The following is a 15,966-nucleotide window of genomic DNA, read 5'->3' as shown; positions in this document are numbered from 1 at the left end:
GAGAGCCATCTGGGGCCGGGCGACACTCGCACGGCGGGCTAAAGAAAGGGAGAGGGCGCCCGCGGGCAGGGGCCGGGAAGATGGCGAGGAGGGCAGAACGTGGCAGACAGCCCTGAGTCCCCGGGGGCTGTCCCCGGGACCCGCCGAACGTCGCCCACGCTCCGGGCCGGGCTCTCAGCGTCCGGCGGGGCCCCTTTAAGAACCGGAGCGCGCCCCCGCCCCTCAAGCGCTCCCTTTCCCTAGCAACCGCCCCGGGGGAGGGGGAGGCCCTGGCAACGGCGCGCCGGTCCGGGGGGTCACGTGACGGCCCGCAGCTGGAACGCGAGCGCGCGCCCCGCCGCGCGCCCGCCCGCCGGGGCCTGTGCGCTGCGGCGCGTGCGCGAGCGGTGCAGCACCGGCCGCGGGAGCAGGGAGTATTATGGGCTGTGGGTGCCGCTGAGCAAGATGGAGCTGTCTGCAGTGGGCGAGCGGGTCTTCGCGGCCGAATCCATCATCAAGCGGCGGATCCGAAAGGTGAGCGGCCGCCCGGGGCTGGACGCCTCTCCCCGAGGCCCTGGCCTGCGTCCGCGGCGGTCGAGGCGCAGCGATCCCGCTAGCCGGGGCTCCCTGGCCACCCCCGCCTCGCGTCCCCGCATCCTCCCCGCCCCCACTCCCCCCCTTTTTCCCCTTCTGTTTTTCAGGGGCGCATCGAGTACCTGGTGAAATGGAAAGGGTGGGCGATCAAGTGAGTGCCGCGGCCAGAGCCGAGGGAGGGAGGGAGGGAGGCGGTGGGCGTCGGGGCCTTTTGCCATTTTTGTGGTGCTCACGTTTTGTGGTGCTCGCTCGGCGTGCGCCCTGGCCCCCCTGGTCCCCGTTTTTATTTTGGCGATCGCTCGGCAGGTACAGCACCTGGGAACCCGAGGAGAATATTCTGGACTCTCGGCTTATTGCCGCCTTCGAGCAGAAGTGAGTTTGGGACGCTGGCCGGGGCGCGGGGAGGCCGGGAGCCGCGAGGTGGGCCCGGGAAAGGGGCGCCTTCTCACCGCCGGCGTTTCTCTGTCGCAGGGAGAGGGAACGTGAGCTGTATGGGCCCAAGAAGAGGGGACCCAAACCCAAAACTTTCCTCCTGAAGGTAACCTGGCCCGGTCCCAGCAGTCCCCTCTTGGGCCCCAGCGCTGGAAGGGAGGGACGGCGCGGCGGCCGCCCAGGCGGGCGGGCCTTTCCAGAGGGGCCCCAGCTGGGCAGGGGGGTGGCTGTGAGCCCCGGACGAGCCCCTGGCGGCAGGCCCCGGCCAGCCCCAGCCTCCTCGGCGAGAGGGGCCTGGGAGTGGGAGGGACCATCTCCGCTGACAAAAACCAGGACCTGGCAACCTTCGGAAAGGGGGTGGAGGAGGCAGGTGGGGCTCCCACCTGAGAGGTGGCCGGAAGGGACCTAGTGCTGCTCCTCCCGGCCAGACTTGAGCTGCTTTGCCCAGGTGCAGAGTGAGAACCCTGGACGAGTTGTTAGGGACTCCCCTAAAGCTGAACACAGGGGGTGGGGAGCACCTGCCTCCGCCGCCTTCCTCTGTCTCCCTCTCAGGATTTGGGCTGCATGCCTTCTCCCCCCCACCCCCACCCCGGGTTAGAGCAGGGGTAGACCTTGCCTCTTCCAACACTCTGGGACTTGAATTTGACCTCAAATCACTTCGTTTTAAGTTGATCGCCCAGGCCTGGCCGCTGGTCTCACAGCTCTGAGCCCCAGTTTCCAGGGCTGTCTCTGAAGGTTCTAAAGAGGAGGGAGGAGTGGAGATCCTGGAAGCACAGCCGATTAGGGTGGGGGTAGCCCAGCTCCAGGGGAAGCCATCTGGGTTTGGGGATATTTTGGGGAAGAAGAACAGTCTGGGCAAGGAGGACAACCCCGCCCACTCCCCCAGCTCTCAGCACCCCCCTCCCCGCGCCGGGGCTCCTGTGCCTGCCCGGGATGTTCCAGGACCTCGTCCCACCCGGACTGCCTCATGAGGCCACTGAAGGGGTCAGGCAGCAAAGTCACCCCGCAGAGAAGGCTGTCTGAATCCTCCACAGTCTCTACTCTGTCCAAGAGGGTCAAAGCCCACAGGCGGAAGTGGTCCTTTGGGGGTGACTCAGACCTCCGACCCCCACCAAAGAACTGCACATTCAAGGGTTTGCTCTGGGTTTAAAGCAGAAGCGAAGGACATGTTGGTTTTCAGAATTACATATTTACGTGCCTTCCCCACCCACCTACACGCATCTTGGAGATCAGGGAGCACCTTGCCCCTTGCTGTTGCCACCCTGTGGTCCGCTGTGACAGCTCTCCGCGCACAGGTGCGCCCTCTAGTGACATAGCGAGTCATGACAGGGAGCTTTGATTCACCACATTCCCCCCTTTTCTTTGGAGGTGGGGCACTAGGGGATGGAATAGCCCTGATTTTTTTTAAAAAGAAGCCCTAGTGGCATAATGGTTATGCGTTGGGCTGCTAACCACAAGGTCAGCAGTTCAAAACCACCAGCTGCTCCCCGTGAGAAACTGAAGCTCTCTAGTCTAAATAGCTGCAGTTTCAGACACCTACAGAGCGAATTTTGGTCTGCCTTATAGCATTTTCATGAGATCGAATTGGCTCGATGTAAGTCTGAGGGGTGGGGGGATCTGGGGTATTTGTTTTATTTTGTTTTTTGAGTTCTTGAAAAGAGCCCTGGTGGCGAAGTGGGTTACACATTGGGCTGTAACCACAAGGTCAGCTGTTCAAACCCACCAGCTGCTTTGAGGGAGAAAGATGAGACTCTCTAGTCCTGTAAAGACTTACAGATTGGGAACCCCGCAGAGACAGTTCTCTGCCTAATAGGGTCTCTGTGAGTTGGAAGCAAGCCTATTGCATTGAGTTTGGTTTTAGTTCTTCATTCCTGAGTGGAACCCTGGAGTTCCACTGGCCGAGCACTCTGCTACAGCTCAGCCGCTAGCCCCAAAGTGGGCGGTTCGAATCCACCACTGTAAACAGCCTGTCCTGTAGGGTCACTGGGTCCAAATGGCCATTGACGATAGTGGGTTTGGTTTTGTCCTGGTTCCCGAGCTGATCACGGGCCTCACTGAGGGCTGGGCTCCCCACAACTGCCCTAGGCTGTGGGATTTGTTAACCTCATTTCCCAAATGAAAACATCAAAGCCCAGAGAGGGAACATGGTCCCTTTGCCCAGAGTTCTGACTTCACCCTAGCACCTTTTTGTTCCTGCCCTTCAAGGAGTGTATGCCCAGTGAAGGAGACCTTGAAGGTTGCAGGCTTGGTGGGACAGTGGGTAGAGAGGCCCTGGAGCTAGAAGCAGGAGATGGTGCCAGGGGTTTGCCAGGGGCCGTGATGATCAGCTGGAACTGAGCCAACGTTGTGGGTGCTCCCCCCCACCCCGAGGGCAACCTGGGATAATCAGCCACCACACTTAGATGTTCTCTGGAACCCAAGGTGCATTTTGCATCTAGGGAAACTGAGGCCAGGAAGGTGAAATAACTTGCCTGTAGGCACACAACTAGTTGGCAGCAGAGTGCAGGCCCCTTAACCTTCAGAGCCCTCTGACGCCTGCCAATCCCATAGAGCCATATGCCCCACAGGCAGTCGCCCCCAGCTTAAAACTAAGACCTAGGAATACATCTGCTGCCTTCAAAGGATTCTAAACCTGGTGGGGGTGGGGACCAAGTAAGCCAATCCATTTCTTCTTTCATTATTTAGAAAATATCCTCATGGGCTATTTTATTTGTAAAGCAACCATTAATAACGTTGCATGCAAGCCAACCACCCGTGGATTCATTTCGTATTGAGCCCTTCCTATGGGCCAGGAATGTGGTAAGCGGGAAATGCACGTTATCGGCTGCCGGAGCCCTGTGCTGTGGGTCCCCTTATCATACAGTGAGGCCCAGAGGGGCTCACAGAAGTCTGCCCTGGGTCTGACATTTGCCCACGCTCCTTCCCCAGGGACGTCCCTGTGCAGGCTGGCACACCCTCATATCACTGAGGCTTAGGCAGTGTGCAGGGGCAGTACACGCCCCAGGATCGGGTAGAGGGAGCAGGCCCTGTTCGCCCTCCCTGCCCCGTAAAGAAAAACCTGAGCTGCTTCCTGCTTTTGTCTGGGAAGAAGTGTGAGAGGCCCAGTCCCTGGGAAGCTGGCGGCAGGCCTGGGTGGCTCAGCTGGCTCCTGTGCAGGTGAAGCCGGCTGTCGGGTCTGTGTCTCGCCACCCAGTGGCCAGAGCGATTGTTGCAGAAAGCCCTTGGCTAATGCTGTACATCTCGGGGCAGTGAGGGCCGGATTCTAAAGAGCAGCGTCCGAACTTAAGGCAGACAACAAACGTCTTTTCTGGGGGCTGTGGTCAGATCCACTACCGTCTGGTGTGAGGGCTTAGACTTTGGGTAGGGCTACCTGCCAGGGTCCAGTGCTGTGCCAGGCCTGGGAGAAGACTGTAGAGACGGAAGTTAAGGGGACAGCAAACTAAAGGTTCCAGTCTCAGGCTGGCCTTGAAGTGTGTCCTTCCTCTCTATCCCCTCCCCCCCCTTGCCAGGTTCCCTGCAGGAGATACCTGGCTAATCCCCACCCACCCCAACTTGGCTCCACAGGAATCAGAGGTGTCAAGGCAGACCCAGACCCCACCATTGCCCCTGCCGCCTCCAGCCTTTGTCTCTGTTCCTGCCTTGCAGGGAGCTCATCCATGTGGCAACCCTGATGGCACCTCCCCCCATCCTGGGCTGTGTTGCCTCTGCCTGCTCCACCACCACTCTGGGAGCTGACTCCCTGGGACTTGCCCCCTAATCTTGCACAGACCCTGGGGTGGAAGCCCTGTCTGTTGGAAGCTGGAGCCCTAGCAGCTGCCCCTGCCCCCTCCCCATCCCCCAGCTCATCAACCTCTTTTCCGTGAGCACTCCCTTTGCCCTCTGTTAGGTCCTGATTCATAGCAGCCCCACACAGTGCAGTTGAACTGCCTCCCAGGACTTTCTAGAAAGAGTCCTGTTGACAAAGCAGTTAAGAACGAGGCTGTCCACTAAAAGGTGGGAGGTTTGAATGGACCCCACAGCTCAGTGGAAGACCTGGTGATGTGTTCCCATAAAGATACTAAAGCCACACCCACTGCCGCCCAGTTGATTCCAACTCAGTGACCCTCCAGGACCAAATCACACTGTTCCTGAAGTTTCTGAGGCTGTCAGTCTTGACGGAGGTTGTGTCAGTGCTTCACAGATCGGCTGGTGGGTTCGAGCTGGCCGCTTTGTGGTCAGGTCACAGCCCAACACGGAGCCCACTGGAAGCCCAGGGCTTCTTCCCATAAAGCCTGGGGGGCAGTTCTGCTCTGTCACGTGGGGTTACCGAGTCATAATCAACTCAACCAAACCTAACTAACCACAGTAGGTTTCCAGGCCTTTCTCCCTAGGATCCCCCCCTCCCCCCTCCCCGGGAACCTGCCCATTGGCAGCTGAGTGCTCAGCCCCTGCACCCAGGGTGCCTCTGTTGGGCATCATCTGACTGAGTGAGTGGGTGAGACTGGAGCCTAGGGGAGGGCCGTTGGCATGGCACAGGTTACAGTTCAGGCCTGGGCCGGACATGGGCTGGCAGATAAACCTGACCTGGGCAGGGAGCCAGGGCCCAGCAGGAGGGCCCCCTCCGAAGGCTAGCGGAGCCTCAGGTGCATTAAGGTGGATATCAACTCCTGTCCTGACCAAAAGCTCCACCCAGAGGGCTTCTGAACAAAGAGCTGTCTGTGGTTCCATGCAGACAAACCTGGCTGATGGTTGCCCCTGGTTGGGGGGTGTTGGATGAGCCCGTAGGGGGCATGGTCCGGGGAACCCCTTAGGTGTCTGTCTGCACTAAGGGCCTAACCTACCTTCTGACCTTAAGCAAGGTGCATCACCTCTCTGACCCCAGAGTCCTCCCTCTAAGGCAAGGCCTGAGCCACGGCTGCTCTCAGGGTGCCCCAAATCCCCCTCCTTGCGCTCTCCCGCAAAGTCCTACCCAACCCATTGCTCACCCTGACCTGCAGACACCCCCCCTCTCCCCGCTGCCCAGACTCCTGCCCCTTAACTCCTTTGCACCTCTCCGCACGGGCCCTGGCTAGCCCTTAGCTCCGCCCCCTCACTGACCCTACCTAGTCTTTGTTCCGCCCCCGCGCAGGTCCCACCCAGCCCTGTTTCTCTCTGCAGGCGCGGGCCCAGGCCGAGGCCCTCCGCATCAGCGATGTGCACTTCTCCGTCAAGCCGAGCGCCAGCGCCTCCTCGCCCAAGCTACACTCGAGCGCGGCCGTGCACCGGCTCAAAAAGGACATCCGCCGCTGCCACCGCATGTCCCGCCGCCCGCTGCCCCGCCCAGACCCCCAGGGCGGCAGCCCCGGCCTGCGCCCCCCGATCTCGCCCTTCTCGGAGACGGTGCGCATCATCAACCGTAAGGTGAAGCCTCGGGAGCCCAAGCGGAACCGCATCATCCTGAACCTGAAGGTCATGGACAAGGCGCCGGGCGGGGGCGCTGCGGGCCAGGGCGCCGGGACCCTGGCCCGCCCCAAAGTCCCCTCTCGGAACCGGGTCATCGGCAAGAGCAAGAAATTCAGCGACAGCATCCTGCGCACCCAGATCCGCCACATGAAGTTTGGGGCCTTCACGCTGTACAACAAGCCCCCGCCCACCCCGCTGTCTACACCACCGGCCAGCAAGGCCGACGCCGGTGCATCCCAGGGCCCTGGGCTGCTCCTGGGCGCCGCCCCCGCCCGCTACGACGCCCACAGCTCCAGCTCCTCGGGCTGCCCCTCACCAGCACCGCATTCCTCCTCCGACCCCGATGACGTGCCCCCCAAACTGCTCCCCGAGACCTTGAGCCCATCGGCCCCCGACTGGCGGGAGTCGGAGGTGCTTGACCTGTCCCTCCAGGCCGAGTCGGCTGCCACCAGCAAGCGGGTGTCCCCTGACGTTGCTGCCGCGGGCCAGGCGCCCCCCGTAGTCCCCGAGCTTGCCGGTGCCTCTTCCGAGCCGGAGGCCGGGGACTGGCGCCCCGAGATGTCCCCCTGCTCCAACGTGGTGGTCACTGATGTCACCAGCAACCTCTTGACCGTCACCATCAAGGAATTCTGCAACCCTGAAGATTTCGAGAAGGCAGCGGCTGGCGTGGTGGCTGCCGCAGGGGGAGGTGGTGGCAGTGGAGCCAGCAAGTGAGGGGCCCCACCCAAGGAGGAAGCTTTGGGAGAGGTCTCCTACCCAAGCCGCCCTCCTGTACCCCACCCTCACCCGCCTGTGCTTTGCTTGTTGGAATGGCTCAGTCTTGACCCTGGTATGGGACTGGGCCCTGGAGCCCGGAGCCCAGTGGGCTGGAAGTGGGCTGATGTCCTGGGAGACATCAGGGCTGGACCAGGGGCACCTAGGTGTGCCCCCTCCGGGATCCCACCTTTGTCTTGTACACAGTGGGTCCTGCTGTGTGGGTTCTGGGGAGCCCCCAGAATCTAGGGTTCAGCTGTCCCCTCCACAGCCCACCCCCACCCTCCAGCTTACTCCCTGCACTTGTGGACGATGTCAGTTCTTGGTGCTGCCTGGCAGCTGTGGGGGCCCGGTAGACACCCCCACCCAGGGTGGGCACATCCCTATCCCTCCAGTTGCCTGGGCAGAGGGGCAGGGACTGGTTTCTGCCTTGGGCAAGCCCCCTGGACAGAGGTCAGGGACAGGGCCAGGCTCAGTCTCTGCCTCCCCCTCGGAGGCATTCCAGCGTCCAGCGTCGTCGACAGACCCCTTCAGTTCTTGACCAAAGGTGCTGTGAGAGCCTGCTGTGGACACTCGCTGTGTGCGTGTGCATCCGCCACCCTCGTGTGTTTGTGCGTGTACCCGTATGTGCATTGGGCTTTAGGCCCCAGGCTTCCAGATGGCACCCTGACGGTTGCTCAGAATGAACAGGGTCCTCAAAAGCTCACACCCCCGCCTCCCCATCCCCTCGGGTCTGAAGAGGTGGTGGCAGGAGCCACTAGGCCTGCCCTCTCAGCCAGCCATGTGCTGAGGGCGTGTGCCCTCCGCCTCCGGGGTGGTCAGCTTGACCAGCCAAGCCTTCGCTGCCCATGCAGCATGGCGGGGACTGGGGGGGGGGCACCCTTCCCCCCACTCCAAGCTTCTCTTTACTCCCAGGGAGGAAGGGGGAGCTTGGCCCCCTCCCCTGGGAGGGCTCCCCAACTCCCCTCACCCCCCTCTCTTTTGCTTCCAACACTGAGGCTTTCCCACAGACCAGCCTGCTCCGAGCAGCCAGATGCCTCTGAAGCCCTGGCCGCCCCACTTCCCCATGTGCTACCAGGGGGCCAAGGCCAGGCCTGGGAGAACAGGCAGGCCAAGAGGGCAAGGGTATTTGGTCTCAGGGGGGTGGGCATCAGTGTGCTCTGGGGGACACGGCCCCAGGCCTGGCTCCCGCGTGGCTGTGACATGTGCAGCTGCTTGGTGCTTTTCATTCAGTAGTGGTTAGCCTGCAGGTGGGAGATCCCAGCTGCCTGAAGGGGGTGCCTCGGTCCCCAACTTGGGGGGACACTCCCTACCAGGGATTTGGCACAGCCCGTCCCACCCCCCAGGATGTCAAACTGGGGCCTTCAGAGGAGGGAGGGCCTCATGCCCGTACCCCACCCCGCCCCTGTGTTGGCTCTGTGGCCCTCCAAGTGCCAATCGGTTTTATCCCCCAAATAAGGGCTGGCATTTCTCCTCCATCCTTGGAGGGGATTTCCCCCTAACATTCCCTTCCCCCCAGGTGAGCGACCACCTGGATCCCTGTTACAGGTGTTCCCAGAGACCATAGAAATGTGTTTTCCAGAGGGTCCGTGTCATTTGTGACGTTTTTTGTAAAGAAGTTGTGTTTTCAGAGGTGGTTTTATGACAGGAAAGTGAAAGAATTAGTTTTGCAAAAAAAAAAAAGGAAAAAAGAGGAAAAAAATATTTGTGGGATTCCTATGGGGTGGGGGGGAGAATGATATTTAAAGAAAAAAAAAAAGTAACGCAGTGATTGCACAGGGAGGTGGCAATGTGAGGGGAGGGGATGGTGGCCAGGACCTGGCTGGTGGGTCCCCCAGAGGCACCGTGGGGACAGCCCTGAGGCCAGCTGACCTCCTTTCTTGGCCCAAGGCAGAGGGAGTGTCTCTGCTGTGGCTGTGGCGGGGCGGGGGCCCAGACTTCCTCCATAGCGTATCCTTATCAGAGGGAACTAGGCGGAAGCTGCCAGGGAAGTGGAGGCTGAGGGGAGTTGAGCTCTGGGACAGGGTGAGGGGGGCCTCTGGGGCCCTCCACCGTTGCCATGGCCCACTGTTGGCGACTTGGTAAGGGACATTTGAGCAGTTCCTCCTCCATTCACTTGCCACTTTATTGGGCCTTCTGGTCTACCTCCCCGACACAAAGACCAGGGCAGCCGCCCCACTCCCAAGCTTCCCTGGCCAGGAAAGGGTGCAGGTTTCAGGAAGAAAGCAGCTGTGGGCCCTGGGAGCTCCAAGGATTAGTGGCCACCGAAGGGAGAAGGGGCCTGTCTCGTGCTTTCCATGAGCTCCTTGCTGCCCAGTGTCCTCAGTCTGAGAGCAGGTGGGGCACCGGATGGAGCAGAGCCCCCTTTACCTCTCTCCCAGGTGGCTCTGAGCTGCATGACCAGCCTCTCATGCCCTCCCACCCCCTGCTGCGTTCCCACTAGCCTGCCCACCTAGCAGGAGCTGCGGTCCGCTCTGCTTTGATTTTTATATGCGAACTGTGTGTTTTTCCCTCCCACCCCACAGCACCCCACTGCCACTCCCTCCCTACCTGATAGAGGAAGCAGGTGAAGGCTGGGTCTAGCTGGAGACTGCCCGCTGGCCCCTGGCTCCTCCCGTTTTCTTCTGGCCCGCAGGTTGCCCTGCGCTGGAATGGGTGTGTTGGCTAATAAGCCACCAGGGCCGAGCAGCAGGTGGTGCCTGGGTCTCCTCACTGCCACAGCGCTCCTCTCCTCCCTGCACAGGGGTCAAAGTCACAGTGAGCCTCTTCTAAGAATTGGCAATGAGCGGTCCCTAGCCTCAGTGAGAGGTGGGCGAACTGGTGGTGTTCCCCCGCCCAGTTCAGAGATGAGCAGACAGGCCAGCTGCTCAGGAAGGCCTGAGGTGGGGCCAGGGCTAGAGGCTGTGCCTGGGAGGGGACTTTGTGGGAGGAGCCAAGGGACACTACTGCCCCACCTTCTGGTTTGGTTTGCACTTCCCCCATGCCGGCAGTGGACCCCACCCCACCTCCCGGGGTTGGTCCACAGCCCACCCACCCCAGCCCTGGCCCAGACGGCCTCATTGGAGCGTGTCTGACTTAAGGAATCACTTGCAGAGAGAAAGAAGAAACAAAAAGGAAAGTTGGTTGGGTTTTTTGTCTCTTATTTCTGTCTGCATTCCCTTGGAGTCAGAGTGCCCAAGAGAGTGGGGTTCCTCAACTCTGCCTTCCCACCTATCGCCAAGATGGGGAGCGGAGACACCGGTGAGTGGGTGCCAGGCCTGCCCAGGTGTGTGTGGCTGCCCCCACCTTGCAGGAGTCTGGGCCCACTGTGGGTGCTGCCAGGCAGTCAGCTGGGCAGAGGCCATGGGGCGTCCCCACTGTTGGGCCCCCGGGGAGACAGCCCTTTTTGTTGATTTTAATTTAAAAACACAAAAGGCTTAAAGAATTATGTACCTTATCTTTTCTTGTTTTGTCTTTAATTTTTGGAAAGCTCATTTAATGGCTTGTGCACGGATTGAATTCTATATATATGATATACCTATATAGCTCTATATTGGGGGAGGGGTGCTGTCTTCTCTCGCTCTCATTTTTCAAATGAAGTGTCGTTGCCTTTGTGTGTGGTTTGACCATCCAGCTCCCGGCTGGCTAAGCTTTGCCTCCCGTGGGTCTAAGATAGGAAAGTAGCAGGGCGGGTTGGGGAGTGTGGGGTGCCCTCCCTGCAGCCCTCCTGCCCTTCTCTCAGCAGAGATTTCGGGTGCAGAAGACAGGGTGGGGTTTGGGTTCTGTTTCGGAGCCGGGTGGTGCCGGTGACTCGTCTTGTACGTCTGTTCTGCTGCTCCTCAATATTGTATCAATGCCAGGAATGGGGCGCAAAGAGCCTCTATTACCCCCCCCCCCAAATAAATTGTCACATTCCGAAATGAAAGCCCCACCCTGGGACCGGGCCTGTGTATGCATCATTTCTTCTTCAGGAAACAACATGATCTTTACTAGTTCTGACCTAGGGGCGTCGTGGTTAGGCAGTGGGCTGCAAGGCCAACAGTTCAAAATCCACATCCGCTCCTCGGGAGAAAGACCAGGCCTCTGCGTCCCATAATGACCGATGGCCCAGGGAGCATAGCGGGCCACCCCAGCTCACAAATTTCCAGGGACCCCAGTGCAGCCACGTCCCTGAGGCATGGCCCATCTCTGGAGGGCTGAGAAGCCTGCCTGGGGGGGGATGGACCATTGGCCAGTATGTGGAGGACACGGGGGTCCCTGGTGGAATCAGCACCCAGAGAGGGTGGGCCTGCAGCCTATATGGCCGTGGGCATGAGCAGCGGCCTTGCCTGTTCCCACGATGACCCCATGCAGTCTCTTCAATAAGGAGCGGCTCACAGAACAGCGAGCTTTCATGTTGCCGCTGGGCTGGGTGGTGTCCTGCGTCCTGCACCTCCTCTAGGCAGACCACCAGCCTTCTCCATCCCCAGCAGCAGCCCAGGCCCTGTCTTCCCCCCACCCCGCCACTCCAGCTCAGGACTTGGCCATCCAGTTCCAGAGCTTCACCTCCCTCCCCAAACCACCCCCTCTTGCTGTGGAGAAGATTCCAGCTGGGTGACCCTAAAGGCAGAGTAGAATTCATGGCCCCTTGGGGTTTCCAGGGCCGGCAATCTTTGGGAAAGCAGACTGCCACATCTTGTTCTCACAGAGCAACCCGGGGGGGTTGAACTGTTGACCTTTGGGTCAACAGCCAAGTGCTCAACCCTAGTGCCACTAGGTCGCCGACCTTCCTCGGCACTCACCCTCCTCCAACCCCCTGGTGCTAGGAGGCTCCTCAAATGCCCCAGCCGGGCTTTCACTGCGCCTCCTCTGGCAAAAGCCGCCCTGTCTCCGCCTTTGTTCTTAACTGCAGCCCCCACCCCATACACTTTCTCCAGCAGGGCCACTGGGATCTGGAAGACCCCCACCCCCCCTGCAGCTCTCCTTCCACCTAGGGGCACTCACCTGCCCTCCCTGGTGCCCTGGTTCCTGCCTGGGACTGACCTGTGGTGATGTCACTTCACTCTCTAAAGGCAGGGACAGGTCTCAGACACCCTGCCCATGGGTCACAGCTTGGCTCCTGGCACATGCTAGGTCGTCAGTTCATCTGTCCTCAGGATCATCCCTTCTTGCATCCATGGAGGACAAGGAGGCTTGGGTGCCACCAGCTGAGTCTTTGAGCTTGGGCCTCGGCCTCCTGTGGGATCCACTGAACAGCCCCTCGGTCAACAAAGGGCGAGGGGGCAAGGGCGCTGCCCCTGCCTGCTCTGGTCTTAGACACAGGGCCTGAAGAAGTCAGGCCGGCAGAGTCCCCAAGTGGAGTGAGTTTGGCTTGCACACCTCCGGGCGGTGGGGTCAGACCCTCCCTGACCCATCTCTTCCACTCCAGAACAGCTCAGGGGGCTTGAGGACGCCGTTGCCCTGGGGCTGTGGTGTGTCCTGAGCCAGCGTCACTAATTGTCACAAGCCATGCCATTCCTTGGCAGCTAGGTCTGTTTAGTGGTTTAGGGTTCATGAGTTTTGGCCATAGCCATTGCTCCAGGAGGAATTGAGAGATTTATAATGACGACCAGGCCATGAAGGGACAGGTGCTTGGCTTAGAAAGCCTGTCCCCCTGCCTAAGGTGAGTCAGGGGGGCAGCGCGTGGCCACAGCTGGCTTTATGGGGTTCATCTGCCCTGCAGGTCAGGATTGGGGGAGAGGTGAGGATGGGGTAAGAAAGACTTCCTGTAAAATAGCTTGGTCTCCTTTCAATGGTGGTAAAAAGTGCTTAGAACCAAACAATGCCCGTTTCAGAATTTTCCCGGCGTACAGCTCCATGGCATTCAGGACACTCATTTTGTTACACGGCCGTCTCCACTCTGTTTCCAAAGTTTGCCACCACCTGCAACAGCGTCGGTCATTGGCTTCAAAGCGGAGAGTCCATGGGCTTCTGGTCCCTGCTGGGCTGCGCCTGGAGCAAAGAGGCAGGTCAGAGCAGCTCCAGCCAGACAGCAAGACCCTTCTTCAGCCGGCTAACAAGCCAGCGAGCAAGCTGGTGCCCCGTGCCCTCTTGGTGCTGACTGCAGAGAGAGCACACTTCTAAAAGACCCCTGGAGGCCACACACAGCTGATCCCCAGCAGAGGGGCCGCAAGGGGAACAGCAGAGGAGAGGGCCCGGCATCCTTGGAGACCCGCGCCTCTGAGCGCCTGAGAGGGTGCTGGAGCTCAGAAGATAAAGGCCAGTGGAGGGTGAGGCTGTCGAAACAGCCCGCGGTGGGATAAGAGGCCTGTGAATGGGAACCACAGGAGTCGGCCAGGGTCGACAGTGCTTTGAGGGCTTGAGAGAAGGAACAGCTGAAAACCTCCTAGGACCTAGCACCCTAATCTCTCGGAGGACATGGACCCGGAGAGCAGCTGGCAGAACACAGTCCTCCGCCTACTCTGGTGAGTCATCTTAAAGGTGCATCTGCTGGTCTCCGTCCACCTGGAGCAAGGAAGTGTGAAGGGAATCAATGCCCTCGTGTTGTTGTTGTTAGGTACCGGGGTGTCCATTCCAGCCCCTGGCAACCTTAAGCATCCTCACTGTTGATGCAGAGAATTAGGTGATGCCCGGTTACCCCACGACCGACCGCTCTGAGAGAGAAGGTCCGGGATAGAGTGGGAGCAAAATGTGGACCGAACCTCAAAATTATATTAAAAAGAAAGAAAGACCAGGCTTAGGGTCAGATAGAGACTGCCGGAACCCTGGAGACCATGACCCTTCGTCCGTCTGCGTGCCTGGAACGGAACTTACCTCTGTGCCTCAGCTTTCAGCCGAAAAATAGGCAGGTCTGTGGAGAGGCCAATCAGATGAGGGGGGAGCACACATCTCTGAATACTCAACCAGGTGGGATCCACAGGACAGCAGTTACCCAAGGGCCGAGTGCAGAAGGCTCGGGAAGAAAGGAGGGACTGGTATGGGAAGCGTGGAGGAAGCAGAATGCGTGGGGAGTGCAAACAATGACATGAAACAAAATGTGTATCAACTGTTGGATGGAAACCTGATCTGCCCTGTAAACCTTCATCCATTTCCCCATAAGGTATCTTTACAAACAACTCCTGGATAACAGGTGAAAGGCAAATGAGTGAGTGTGGCCACCACTCACAGCCCAGAGGAACCTGATGGAGGAGTCGGATTGGGAGGGAAGGGGAGCCCAGTTGGGAACCCCTTCATGGCAGCTTGATCAATCGGTCCAGGGGTAGGAATCTAGCCTGTCAGTCAGGCCTGATGATGCCTCCTTGTAGGCGTGGCCTTTTCATGAGGAGTCTGGGAACCTCCTTCCTCTCTTTGTCCCAGGAGGTGGGCCCCACTCTCTCTGCGTCACCTTCCTGTGGAGGAGATGCTCAGAGAGCTGGAGGAGCCACGTGGAGACCAACCCCCCCACCCCACCCCCACCCCCGACAGCGCTGTGTTGCTTCTACCGCCACTGGATCCGCAAGACTTTCCACCCACCATCCTGTGATCTTTCGACATTCAGCATCATTGCATGTGCTGTGTGAGTCTAAAGAGGAATTTATGAGCTAGTATCAGACATATGGGCTAATATCGGGATTATGGACTTGCTCTGGACTGGGCTGGGATCTTTTCTCAATATACAATTGCTCTTTAATATAAAGCATATATATCTGAGTGTCTCTGGATTTGTTTTTCTAGTCAACCCAGTCTAACACATTAGTCCAGGCAGAGGGTCCAGGAAGCATTTGCATTTATGTATTTGAGTGTTCGGCCCTCACCCAGCACTGCTAGAAAAGTCTGTCCCCTTGCTGAAGGGCCTTGGTCCCTGGGCCCATCTCATCTCACCTCCTAGAAAGACCACCAAGACTTAGGAGCTGAGCTCTGGAGGCCACCAGCTGCTACGCAGGAGGAAGATTACCTTTTCTATTCCCCTAAATATGTGCCGTCGTGGAAACCCACAGGGGCAGTTCCACCCTGTCCGTGAGTCAGAATTAACTCCGTGGCAGTGTGTTTGTGGGGTTTTGCGGGGGAGGGGGGAGAATAGGGGTGGGAGACAAAGTCTGGAGCCACCAATGATTTAGAACTGAGCCCCTGAGTAAAGTCATACCTACGTCCTCAATGAAAGAGCACATGGGGGGGGGGCACCCTTTTGCCAAAAAAGGGAGATGTCAGAGACTTGTCTGTCTCCTTTTTCAGCTCTTTTGGAAAAATAAAACTCTCCCTTGAGAAGTTGAAAATCTAGACTTCCCCTGGCACCAATTTGTTGTCTGAATGCGCATGACGCCCATGACCCCAGCCAGACCTGTCAAGCCTTTCAATGGACATCAAACGTGAGCCGAGTGAGGGTGGATCAAGGTGCCCAGGTGGTGCAGTGGTCAAGCTCCTGCCAAAGGACACGGTTCCCGGGGGTCTGACAGTTATGTCAAGATGAGACTTGCCAGTGAGGTGATGATGAGGTCATCCTCCATTTTTATTTATTTATTTATTTGCATGATGCCAATTCTCACATGACACCCTGGTCTTTGGGACCGAGCCATGTTGCTAAGTGAGGAGCAGGTGCGTGGTACCTGCACCCGATGATTAAGGATAGCGCATCCTTTCCAAGCACACATTGAAGAATTCCAAAGATGCTCATGTACCCCATGGACCAGGACAGGAAGCAGGTCTTGATACATTGCCCCAGAACAAGTCCACATATGTTAAGGGGGCAAAAAAAATCAATAAGAAAAAGGCCACTACCGCTGAAGACAAAGCGGGTGAATAAGCAAATGTGGTGAAGAAAGCTGATGGTGCCCAGCTATCAAAAGATATAGC

General features: G+C 58.8%; 1 protein-coding gene across 1 annotated transcript; it reads left to right on the top strand.

Moving 5' to 3' along the window:
• The first annotated feature begins 368 nt into the window (after positions 1 to 368).
• Positions 369 to 11,094, top strand: CBX6 (chromobox 6). Its single transcript, XM_004700259.2, has 5 exons — positions 369 to 513; positions 681 to 724; positions 880 to 945; positions 1,045 to 1,111; positions 6,142 to 11,094. The coding sequence occupies exons 1-5, from the start codon at positions 445 to 447 to the stop codon at positions 7,138 to 7,140; spliced, it is 1,245 nt and encodes a 414-aa protein (XP_004700316.1). The 5' UTR covers positions 369 to 444; the 3' UTR covers positions 7,141 to 11,094.
• Positions 11,095 to 15,966: the final 4,872 nt, after the last annotated feature.

This window comes from Echinops telfairi, unplaced genomic scaffold (genome assembly GCF_000313985.2).
Source record: "Echinops telfairi isolate 266 unplaced genomic scaffold, ASM31398v2 ScPeMD7_2;HRSCAF=8, whole genome shotgun sequence".
NCBI classification, from domain to species: Eukaryota; Metazoa; Chordata; class Mammalia; order Afrosoricida; family Tenrecidae; genus Echinops; species Echinops telfairi.
Note: the sequence above shows the minus strand (reverse complement) of the source record. Positions and strands in the feature narration are given on the sequence as shown.